At 44.1% G+C, this 12769-nt stretch overlaps 1 protein-coding gene across 2 annotated transcripts in view; it reads right to left on the reverse strand.

The window, feature by feature from the left end:
• PIK3R1 (phosphoinositide-3-kinase regulatory subunit 1) overlaps window positions 1-12769 on the reverse strand; it is an 82458-nt gene that overhangs the window by 13864 nt on the left and 55825 nt on the right. Inside the window, exons 4-7 of one of the 2 annotated variants that reach the window (XM_040622212.1) lie at window positions 12643-12717; window positions 7185-7316; window positions 6165-6366; window positions 5879-5958 (exon numbers count right to left, since the gene is read on the reverse strand). In XM_040622212.1, the coding sequence (XP_040478146.1) occupies window positions 5879-5958; window positions 6165-6366; window positions 7185-7316; window positions 12643-12717 (489 nt within the window). The remainder of the gene's footprint in view (window positions 1-5878; window positions 5959-6164; window positions 6367-7184; window positions 7317-12642; window positions 12718-12769) is intronic. The other variant, XM_040622213.1, reaches the window with a different exon arrangement.

Below are 12769 nucleotides of genomic sequence, written 5' to 3' on the forward strand. Positions count from 1 at the left end.
TCTTCAGCATACCTGTCTGATCTTACATGATTTTTCATGTCAAAACCTTCCAAAATGATAATGTTTTCTAGTCCAACAGTATATTTTCCATCTCAGAAGAAAACTATCCACTGGAAAGCAGTACACCCTCAACTTAGAGAAAGCCACGTCTTAGAAGAGATTTGAGAACTTTGCCTCAAGTTTCTCCCAATATGTATAATCCTCTACCATAGAGCTTCTATTATGTTACTGAAAGTATGAGCTGAGTCTTTTCCCATTCAGTTTTAGTCTTTGAAAAGTGATGGGCAAGACGCTCGCTGCTCTTCATTAGCTTAAAAAGGGAGCCCTCTGCTGGTAGAACAGAATCAGTAACTTCTTGGGAGAAAATGCTCAACTTTCTGCGTGGTTCATTCATTTCCCACTATGTCCAAAATTTCAGACAGATTAAACAGGATTTGCAAATAACTAATCAAATGTACAGGTGTAGTATCAACTTGGGAAATGTTTTTCATGCGGCTGCTAAGCACTTAAAAAAAAATCTCACATTTTAATTTCAGCATCTGAGACCCAAACTCAGCCACACTGGACAACTTACACAGATGTTTGAAAACTCACTCTACCCTCTAGATTCCTCAAAGTTTTGTAAAACTCATTTTGGAGGCAAAAAACAACAACAACAACAACAACAACAGGCCACATTTTGTTTCTCAACATGCATGACCTAGTCAGGAAAATATCTTGAATTATGTTTGAAAGGTAATAGAGTGGACACCATCTCACACGTACAAATCACCATCAGATAGTGAGTGTTCCCCAACCAGCTTCCTTCCTGCACGGCGTCTTCAAAAAAAGAAATGCAGTGAGAAGAAAAAAAAGAAATGAACCAAAATCTTCAAGGGTTAAATGAATGCCTCCCTTCATAATTTTAACTTAAGACAAATGAGGACAGAAGGGCCTTTCAGTATGATGCAAATTCTTTACTCCACATCCAGTGCTCTTACTGATGCTGCACTAGGAGAATGTCCATTTGAATTTCTAAATAAACCCAGATTTACATATGATACATTCTACAAAATATGTGAAAAGGTGTGACTGTTGCTTAGCAGAATGAAGCACTCCTTCCCTCTCAAATGGCTGTCCCTGGAGAGAAGGAGTCTGCGTGGTAAAGACAAAAGCCACCCGATACCCCACCCATGTAGGCACACCTGCAATATGCTTCTTTTTTCAGAACACAAATAAAACTTCCTATTTTTCGTTATAACCTAGTGTGGCTTGCCTCTGTTTACTCCTACCCATCTAAATATATGCATTTTTTTCAAGGTTTCATTTCTCACCTTTGAAACAACCCTCTAATGTCAGACCACATTTTAAACCCAATAAAAAATAAATCAGAGAAAAGTAAAACTCTTTGAAAGTCATTTCCCTTTACCTTAGTGCTTGCTTTAGTCTTGGTTGAAAACCAAGCCCAGAGCATTTAAAAGAAGATTTATGAATCAGGCTCTTCAGGATGAATGTTTTGCAATGCGCCAGTGGTTAAACATTAACTCTGACAGGTGTAGAAGGGCAGGAGGGAGAAAGAGTCATTTATTTTCCACTCTGGGCTTGAGGGTGCAATATTAGACTTCAATTATGCTGCATTAATATTTCTGAATATATCCGTGAAATCTGAAATATGTAAATACACTTATAATGGGTTTCATTCAGAGCCACCCGTGTTAAACGGTCCTGTTTGTACCTTAGTTGCCCTACAGAGACCTGCGTTAGCTACCTGAGTACCAGCAGGGGAAACAGCACATGATGATTCAAGAAAACCTGCTGTTCAGCTTTAGGTATTTTTACGACTTTTAGTAACAAAGGGAACAGCAGACTATCCAAGTTCTGAGAACCTAGGGACTCTGTGTTTAACCTTTCAAACCTTAGTTCCCCTCCAAATAGGGGAGATGCTTGCTTCACGGGTTTACTGGATGTGCTAAATGAGTGGGTATGCCAAAGTTCTTTGAAAGTTGGTTAGTCTGTCAAAGAAATTTTTAAAAATTCATGTGGATGATTGTTATCCTTTGCTCTATGCTAGGAGAGGCTCAACAGGAGAGGAAGCCTTTGTCATCCCTGAGCAATGTGAGCTGAGCAGAGGAAAATATGAGCTAAGTTTAAGGGGACAAGATCTTAAGGGCATAAGCCCATGGAACGGGCTGATCACTGCCCATCAAGCAGGGAGAAGACCTTCCTGGGACATGAAGTAGATGGCCCTGTTTGGGGCTGCTGTGTACAGGTGTGCGTTCTGTCACTGCACAGAGGCACGTGGCAGGGGCAGGTACTACTGAAATCCAGGCTCCTCCACTCACCAAGCCACACACACGGGAAGAGGCATGATATTAAGTCAGGTACCTTCCTCCCTCCAAGCCGCGCACCCAGCGAGCAGCAACTGCCCAGTGCGTGTGTCTCCGGCAGCTTAGTGGTGAAGCCCAGGCAGGCTCCTAGAGGCCTGGCTCTGCTGGCTGGCAATGTGGGCTCAGGAGGGAAGGGCCTGACGGGACTGAGGAGCTGGAACTGTAGAAGGGGGCCCCCTCTGGTAGGTCCTTAAAGACCAGAGTTGAGCAATGGTAGAGAGAGGCTATAGGGTCATGAGTTTCAGTACTTATCACCTCAATCTCACAACCACCCCAGGGGAGAGGCATTATTCCCATTTCACAGACTAGAAAACAGTTCGGAAAGGCTGCGTTACTTGATATGAACTTGGCAAATAGGCAGCCAAGAGCTGATTCAAACCCAGGTCTATTTGAGACTCACTGTTCTTACCAGCGCATGATGGATGGAGTGACTCTGAGTTTTATCCCCCACAGCTATGAAAATTGCACTCGGGCTCTTTACTATATGTGACCCATACCGGAAACTTCAGGGGCGTTGGACTGGACACTAAAATCAGCCCAATTGCTCACGAAGGTTCCCCAAACCCATGAAGCCGATGCAGCACCGAGCCCCAGGCTCGAGTCCAGGACTGGGTCCCTCACAGGTGACCTCCCCCAGGTGACCCGGTTCTGGCACACACAGTTTGGTTAGCACCACGTGACCTCTCAACCTCTAGGGGCGCTTCAGTCTCCTTATGAGCAAAGGAAGAGCAGAGCAATGTTTTCAACTCTAAAGTGATGCTTTTTACGATACATTTAAAACATTTACTACTTCTTAAAATCTAGTGTAATCAGGCCATTCTTTTTGTACTTTGCAATTTATTTTGATCGAAACTTTGAAATTCCTTGAATTAAAATACTGTTTCCTCTTCCCCTTTTCAAACTGTACCAATTCCATTTCAAGTCCCATTTTTTTCTCTAAGTCTTTTCTGTCTACTCAATTACCCGACAAAGTCACCCATCACATCTCTCAAATTCTCTTCATGTTTAGAGTCAGCACCCTCCCTCCCACCGCGTGCTAGTGGTCATTTCAAGTTCTACCAGGTAAAACCTATAAAAGAGGTCTGTCTATCCCACAATAGCCTTGCTTCCATCTCCCCCCAAAATCATTCAAGTACTCATTTCTATTCACAACAATAAAGTTATCGCAAATGAATGATTTATGACTGTTCACTGGAGATGCACCGGTTGTGCTTCCAGAGACCTCTGGTAACAGCACACGCTGGGGCAGTGATGAAGGAGTCGAGGAAAATGTCGGATTCTTATCAGGCCTAAGAAATCATTTCTCCAACCAAGAGTGCCCTGCCAGTCATCTGCATCACGCCGTTCCTGAATACAAAGGTGTTCAGGACGAGGACGTTCTTCCTGACATAGATTGTACGTTTCCACAGGTCAGACACACTGAAGCACTTACTTTCATTCCACAGGGCCTATACATTCTTCAGGATAGCTAAGAGATACCACACAAAGGGAAAGATGGCTCAAACTAGCATTTAGAGATTACTCGGCTTCAATTTCCTTGAAGAGGTCGCATAACTCCTGGGATGGTCTAGGAAACGTTCAATGCATTGTTTACCATTCAACATGGCTGACAGGACTAACCCACCTTTGAAACTGGCACACCAGTTTCTTAGTAGAAGAATGCAGCAGGGTCTGTGACCTAGCAGGCAGTCTGAAGTGTGCACAGTGAAAAAGGGTGAATGTGAATTTTTTTTTTTTTTTGGATGGAATTAGTTTGAAACTGATAAGGACATTTAACCGGTTTACACCAGTCAGACTAATTAAACTCCAACACAGATTCTCCTTGGTGTGTAGCAGAAATTCTCAAAAACTCTGTGATAAATTCGTTGGTGGGTATCTATCAAACCCTGTCTGGCTTTTAAGCTTCCATGTCTTCCCGTCTCCATAGGAGTGGGCACTGAGAAGACCGGGACCACCCCCAGCCCTTTACCCCCAGCAGGGCTCAGCTGTCCCTACTCTCGGAGACAGACCTCCACACACGCCCCAAGGAAGTGGGAGGCAGGGCTCCGCCCTTTGGCCCAGGGGCCTGTTTTGTTGTTACTAGTCTTCTTCCCCACCCATGTGTTTGTGGGGGGTGGGGGGTGCCAGCGGCAGTCAGTAAAGGGCTCAAGTGTCATGTTTCACACCTGCGCCCCCCCCCCCATCACAGGGTACTTTTAACCTACCACTGCATCTTTTCTATTGATCCCAAAGGCAGCCTCTGAACACCAACAAGGAGTTCCCAAATTCATTAACAAATGCGCCTAGCAGTCACATGAGATGAAACCTTTTGGCCGCCCCCTGGACTAAAGTCCTAGGGCACTGATGACAGACTTCTCTGATGCCATTCACCTACAATTCGGAGTATCCCCACTGAACATCCTGCCTGCTGTGATTTGGAACATTCAGAACATACCACTCTCGCCTTATGTACAGTTTCTGCTGCCTCCCTACGTTTGATACCATATTCTGGTCCTGTCCACAGGAGCCCTTCCAAATACCTGGACCCTGAGTGGTTACCTACCCCGTCCTGCAGTCCACACAGGTGGGTTTTAAGCCGAAGCCCTACCTCCCTCAGTCCGCCCCGTCCAGATGCACACCGCCAAGCCCGGCTGTGTAACAACTACAAAAGCATGACGTAATTCCCCACGGCTGAACACAGGGGGTCCCCAGGCCATGTTTTTTACAGAGATAAACTGGGTAGTTTGCATGAGTTACCTGTAATAAAGAGTAAATTCCTGATGTTTTATTTTAATTCTAGGCATAAATTAAGACTATAAGCATCATCTCTACTGGTCCTGAAACTTCACTTCACTGTCTGAACCCTAACCTTTATTCCCAATAAAGGTTGTATTAGCTCATTTTTAACAAGCATATAGGCAAAGCAGGGTTGTTTAGACTTTCCACAGTAGAAGAAAAATACATCAGTTTAAATTAAACCCACTGCTAACGTGGTCTACATTTCCTGCTAACTGAATGCCAGTCTGCTTTCAAAGAAGTGTCTGGCCTGCTCTAACTTGCTGCAGTGAACACCCTGGTTTCATACTGCTTGCATTCTTGAAAATGTTTATTTGGACAGACATTTCTCAGCAGACCTGCTTCCAAGACACACATTCCAAAATACTTCAAATTATATAGTAATTATAAATCCCCTACTTTATAAGTATTAGAAAGGAAAACAGGAATGTCAACAACTAAAATGAGCTCCATAATTTATGCAACTGGGAGCAACAAAGTTGAGGGGAAGGGAGAGCGCACCCCACAACCCTCATCGAAAACCAAGATCATCCACAGATGCTGAAAAATCCACAGGTACTGAAACCCAGATAATACTTGCCACAGCCAGTACCACTCAAGCCGTTCTTCCCATAAATCACAAGGTAACACGTTATGGATCACGATTCTACCAGAACTTATGTTCCTCCAGAGAAGGTCTAAAGCCACCATTCTAAAAACGAGCCAGGAGAGAATGTGAAAAGTCCAAAAAGCATTACCTGGTGCAGGCTGTCGTTCATTCCACTCAGTTGAGATTAAAATTTCTATAACTTTTATGAGGTGTTCAGTATTCTCAGAGCTACAAAAAAAGAGAGTTTTCTTAGAAACCTTTTCTTTTTTTTGAAACAACAAACTTACGTGCATTTATACACATTCAAGTCCATGTGTCTGGTATAAAGGTGCACATGTATCTGTGAGCAAGTATCTTCAGAGTAAGTTGAATGATCCCCAGCTTAGGACTACCCCCAACACCCAAAAATACGTGCTTCTCTCCTTTCACCTTACCTGGCTGCTGGGAATCTGAAAAGCAGAGGACTGAAAAGTTCAGAGAGTACTCTTGCATTCAGAAGATTCTTGCTGGAGGCTTGAGAGAGCTTGAAGAAATGTTTTAGCAAATACTGAAGCGTAAGCCAATACTGATGAGGTATGTTAGGTGCCCTAATGAGCTTCTTCAACAGCTGGATATACTCTTCAGAGCTTTGTACTTCTACAGAGTTAAAAAAAAAAAAAAAAAAAAAAAAAAAAAAAAGAAGAGATTGTTTCTAGATATCAGTGACTCAACACCTAGAACATTTCTGTTCTAGCTACAGTAGAACGAGTCCTTTTAAACGAAGTCGTCAGAGGCAGCGACAGGACATTTGTTCTTCTCATTAGAAAAGGCATTGTGAGCAAGTAGAAATCTCAAGTCAAATGGAAATGCAAGAAACTCTCGGTGTAAAAACACCACAAGAGGCTCAGGATGTGCTGGCAGAGGTCTGCCCTGTGATGCGCAGCTTCGAGTGTGACTGGCTAATTTGGAGGAGCCTCAGATAAGTATCACACGTTTTAACTTTGAAGGTTACGAACCACAATTTCCTGTCCCCAAAGCACTTTAACTGAGCGTTGGCTCCTGAGCCTCAGAGTCCTCCCCCCTCAACACATTTTGTAACGGCCACTCGAGGAAAATGGTAAGAACATCCCTGGTCAGTGGGTCCTAGTCCCAGGTTCCCTGAATCCAAAGATGGCACTTGGAACACTGTGGCCTTCAGTGACGTAGTGAACTTTGTTAATGCTGATAAAAGGTTAACAATTAGCCATTTCAACATGTGGCCAGTCTTCCTAAGCAACCGAGAATCTGGGTCTTCTATTGGACGCCCTGGTAAGGGAGGGAACTGGTGCTAATGGGGAGGAAGGGTGTGTGTGGGGGGGCAGAGTCCTACTATTTTCTAAACACCACTCTTTATATTATGCACCAGTTAATAAAGTTTACATGCACCTGCACATCTCCATATATGCTCATTGAGGTTTTCAGAACAGAAAACAAACCTTGGGCTAAATAAATCATTTCACTGTAAACGGCCACTGGAATGACAGGATTCGGTAAGTCCAAAAGATAGCGTTTGAAAGCGTCTCCTAAAACTTGCACATCGATCATTTCCAAGTCCACGGAGGCGGCATCTGTGACAGAAACATTTTAAAAAGTATTTCAGACACTGTATGTATCAGTTGGGCCCATTTTTCTGACTATTTGACTTAAATGTGACACAAGAAAGGGAGCAACAGGAGGACAAATATAAAGTTCTTGAGTATTTATTAGCCGTTTTTCTCACAGGGGTTGTTCCCGGCATTGCAAATAGAACACTTTTCTTTGTGGAGGTCTGTCCCCTAACTTAAAAGCATTTCGCATGATGGCTTATGCCCATGATGCCAGGGGCATGTTCCCAGGAGGTGGGGCAACAATAATAAAAAATCACGCCCCCGTTATGAGCTGAATTGCGCCCCCCACAAGTCATAGGTTGAAGCCCTAAGTCCCACTGTCTCAGAAGGTGAATGTATTTCAAGACTGGGCCTTTAAGGAGGTGGTTTAGCTAAAATGAGGTCATTAGGGCCTGGCTCTGATCCAACCTGGCTGGTATCCTTGTAAGAAGAGAAAATGTGGACACACACAGACACACCAGGAGCACAAGCACGGAGAGAATGCGTGAGGACACAGGGAGTAGGTGGCCATCCGTAAGCCAAGGAGAGAGGCCTCAGAGGAAACCAAACCTGCCTTGACCTGGGACTTCTAGCCTCAAGAATGGTGAGAAACTTGGTCTGTGTTGAAGCGACCCAGTCTGTGGCACTTTGTTACGGCAGCCCTTGCAAACCAAAGTAACCCCCGGCTATTTCCAAATACCTTCTGGAGGGTCGTTCTCTGATTGAGAAGCACTCTGTCTAGGGATGGCTAATCATTTAGTAAATGCTTCCTAAAACCTCAACAGGAAAGCATGAAATGCAAATTCAGAGATTGCCGAAATCTTGAGTTGCTAAATACTGCATCTCAGAATTCATATAAATTTAGCTCAAGAGAGTGACTGAACAAACAGATATACAGAATTTTAACAGTCGATCTCAAAAATAGCCATAAAAATATTTTTAACACTTTTAGAATGTTTTCCCCTAATTCTGACAGGGTGTTCTACTAGGATATAACTAATCTAACCTGTGGGCACTGAACTAGCTCGTAAGAAATATAAGATGAGCCCGTGTCCAGTAAATGCTTCCACCGGAAAAGAGGTCAGGCAATTCAGTAACGGGGTGATACTAACCCAAACCATGCTCTGAGGACTCAGGGCAGAAAGAGGGGCTGCTGGGGCAGGAAGGACCACGGGCATCTACATACGAGGAGAGCCATCTGGCTGCTGCCGAAGGCTGCACACCAGTGACGTGAAGGCTGCCTTGAGGAAGATTACCTGGAAACTCGTGTACTCACCGGAGAAGAGGTGAGCTGATGATGAACGAGATGCTACATTTTCAACAGTTATTCTTTCTAGTGTTAACAATTAGTTGGAAAAGAGCACCACTGGAAGTGAAGGGAACACTTCTGGTAATTCGAATTGTAATGTTAGGAATGGGTGAGACAGTATCAAGAACTGAAAGAACTTGGTGACTGACTGGATCAGGTGGTGGCCTGGGAGAGAAGGAGAAGGAACCTGTGTCCTCCAAGGTGTGGGAGCCGGAGCAGGAAAAGGCGGCGTCCTGGACGGCCACAAAGTGAGTGTGATACCATAAATCACTCCGGGTTCAACGTGAAGTTACAGAAGTTCCTGGGACACACCGTTATAAACCAAATCTGTCGCACTAACGAGGCCGACCTTACGAAAGAATCACAACACCAATAAAGCTCAGGAAAGTTCATCTGGTGGAGGATGTGCGTAGGTGAGCTGGAGGAAAAGAATAATTAAACTCAGTCAGTGGAGGGGCACAGGGTTGTACGGCGTGAGTGTTGTACAGAAAGCCAGCGACACACATCTCCAACAACGCCGGGACAGGCAGTGCCGGGTCTGTGCGCAAAGGACCCATGTGAGAAGTAATGCAACCACCAGTGTGCCTGTCAACCACAATTGTGTGTGCATCACTCGAGCGACATTCCACCGCCACTGACCACCTGACAAGCTGCTGGCCCCCTGGAGACCCTTCATGCCCTGTATGCTTCATTTAATAGGTCTCTTGGCCTAGGGAATTAATATCACCTAATTTGTTCATTGTCAAGAATGTGACAAACCATTTGGTGATGTGGTTAAAAAAAATAAAGAAATTAGGATGCTCAATATTCCACAGGCCCCACCCTCAGGCAGAGTTTCTACTGGCTTCTCTGTGCAAGAGCAGTATGGATGAGCCACGTCTCTGTCGTGCCACTTCCCAGACAGTATGGTAATAAGGTGTCTCTCTACTAGACCGAGAGTACCGCGAGGGCATGGGCTGTGGCTCTTCCTGCTTCCCTCGGTGCCCAGCACATAGGACGTGCTTGCTAAATGCTTGTGGCCTGAACTGCAGCAGGTCCTCAGAGTACGGTGAACTCACCCAAGCCTTCTCTAACACATGAGGTGTACTCCCAAGAGCCTTAAGCCTTTGAACAAAATCACCTTACTTCAAGCCTTGGGACTAGTCTCCGGATAAGCTCACTTTATGTCAAATCCCTGAGTGCTCATAACATAGTATATTGTTTATTTTTTGAATGTAACTTCTGAAGCTCCTTGGAGTTCCTGACTTTGTTCTGCAAGTCTCCTTTTCTGCAGACTATCCTAATGAGCTCCTCCAAGAGCTAAGGACATCTGTCATGTATGGGACGACTTCTGAGGTTAGCTAGGCAAGAACTACACCATCTTTAGCTCTAGGATGGAGATTTATACCCTCCACGCCCCAACTTTTCACTGAGTCTGCTCAAGACAGGTAAACTAGTAAGCTCTCCAGCACGTCACCCCTCCTCCCAAAGGGATGGAGTCCCCTCCGCAGCTCATCTCTACCTAAGTTAGTAGTTCTCAGTTGGGGTTTTCCATTTTATTGCCCTACCCCTACCCCAACCTCCACTCCTAAGAGACATCTGGCAATGTCTGGGGACGTTTTTGATTGTTACACTTTGGGGACCACGCGTCTGGCATCTAGTGAGTAAAGCACAGGTGTGCGGAGGCTGCTAAATAGCCTCATTTTTACCCGTGAGGTATAACTGACAGATAACGCTATTTATCATTGTAACAACAGGCTTTGATATTTGCATATGTGACAAATGATCACCAGTCAGTCCAGTTAGCATCGATCACCAGAGTTACAGAATTTCTCTTTCTTGTAATGAGAACTTTTAAAGAAAAGGCTTGCTTCCGGTTAAGAGAAACCAAAAAATCAGGAGAAAATTCAAGTGACAACAAAGATATAATTCACTTTAGGTCAATACAGCAGGAAAAAAAAAAAAGAATATGGGCTTTTGGAGTGAGACCAATGTGGGTGCAAGTCCCAGCTTTGCATGCAGCAGTGACGAATCCTGCTATCAAAGCGTAATGTGGAGATGAAACAAAGTAACTTAGGAGGGTGGGTGCTGACAAAAGTGGGATGTTGTCCTCTACATCCATCCCTTTCAGACACTGGTAACTCACAATTGGTTAAAAGCCATGAATTCTTCTCTCTCTCGCTTGCTCGCTTTTTTTTTTTTTTTTTCAAGTCTAAGTGACTTATCTCTGAGCTTCCTCCAAGGTATTACAACATTCGTATGGATTGAAAAATCCTCAAGCTATGAAAAGTCCTGGAGGACCCACTCCTAAATTTAGATAACGTTTACTCTTTCTCTTCTCACAAAATTCACTTTTATCACACAGAATCCACATGAAACCAGTTTTCTACGTATGTTTTCATCTCAAGTGGCAAAGAAAAGCTGTCTATCAAAATACATTGCTGACGTGATTTTTGGTTAGTTATTCCATCTCAGAGGTGATGTGAAGATTTTTTTCTAAAGCTAAAGTGCATCATTTGTATTCGGTCACATTTAAAAACTTAACCACTATTTCTCAAATAACTCCCATCTCATCGTCTCTGATGTCTACACATTTCCTGTGACTGTTGTTCAGTCTGACCAATTTTCTGACCAAAACATGTATCTCAATTTCAACTGGCTAAGGACAAACTTCAGTTTCCTTACCACTCTGGTCAGGCTGTGACAAGTAAAGGACAAGTGTTTCACCTTGAGTTTTCTGCCAGTCAGGTCCTACTGACCTACTCTGGGGGTAAGGCAGGAGACCCAGCCGCCAGGGCACATGCCCTGCACATGTGGGAGGCTGGCTTCCATGCACGAAATAAAAATGAAAGCTTGAAAATTTTTTTTTCAAACTTCAAACATTTGGGTGGTGCATTTCAGGTGAAACTATTTACTGATAGAGATAGAATCTTTTTTTCCCAGAAACATCTTTTCTAGAAATTGTCATGAGCTGCCTCGACTTCACATTTTCATTTACTACATTCTTTGCACAAGTACCTGTCTAGAAGAGCTTCCTCCCAAACTAGGTTTCGTTCTTTTGGTTTCAGACGTCCAAATTCAATTACGAGAATGTGAGGCAGAGAATGATTTTTCTAAAAGAAAAATTCTGAGAGGGAATGAAGAATCTGAGAGCATCTACAAGTTGATACAGAAGATGAGTTGCTGGAATGATGGCCAGTACATTTATTCACATTTGTAGTTTCATTCCATTTGGAAAAGGAGAGAGGGAACAAATACTGAAGGCACCACTAGGTTGAATTAATTGATATCATTTCACCAACGGTGTGCTGCAGCTGGCCTGCTCCTAAGGGCCACCTGTGCTCAGTTCTTTCCAAGTTGGGGGTTTAGTGATAACACACCGGCAGCCTGAAAATGACCGCGGCAGGCATATTTACACCGTGGAAATGGGCAAAGGCTACAAACCAGGCTTCCCCCACCTCCCTGAGAGTCGGGTTTACCAGCGCACCACTGAATAGAACAGTATCATGACGTTACTTAATATAAACATGACATGAAAAAGCAAATAAGCATGAAAGGAAGGAAGACTGAAAAAAAAAAAAAAAGGAAAATGGAAAAGGTCAGAAGAGACATTTGTTAAATGACATAGACTTATAAATATTTTTTAAGCTGATCCAGATGAATCAGATGTAGCCAACTGCACGGTCAGAAAAAGATGGTCGATACGCAGAGCCAGAGAAATCCTAAGGGGGGTATTTCTCTCCTCTGCAACTCCTGCAGGCCCCAGAGGCTCCTGGCTGTGAGGACAGGCCATATGCCTGCAGGCAGGCATGCACACACCCCAACTCAGGAGACAAACATCAAAGGTCAGCGCTGGTTTGCACTGTTACCATAATAGGGCGGAGGGAACTGTGTGTGATTTCCGAGCTTCCTTCAAACTTAGAACACTGCACGGTTAAGTTCAAGTTTTTGGTGCTTTACCTGAGACTGAAAGGTAGGAACCGTGTTTCCCATTTGTCTTTCTAGCTCCATGACACTCACCACAATCAAGAAGCTGTCGTAATTCTGCTGGGTTGCTGGAGCTCTGTGTTCTGTATAGAGTTGAACATTCCAGACCTAAGACACAAAACAGACTGAGCATGCAAAACACAGCTCTCTGGAGAACCTG

Source organism: Ursus maritimus, unplaced genomic scaffold (assembly GCF_017311325.1).
Source record: "Ursus maritimus isolate PB19 unplaced genomic scaffold, ASM1731132v1 scaffold_5, whole genome shotgun sequence".
NCBI lineage: Eukaryota > Metazoa > Chordata > Mammalia > Carnivora > Ursidae > Ursus > Ursus maritimus.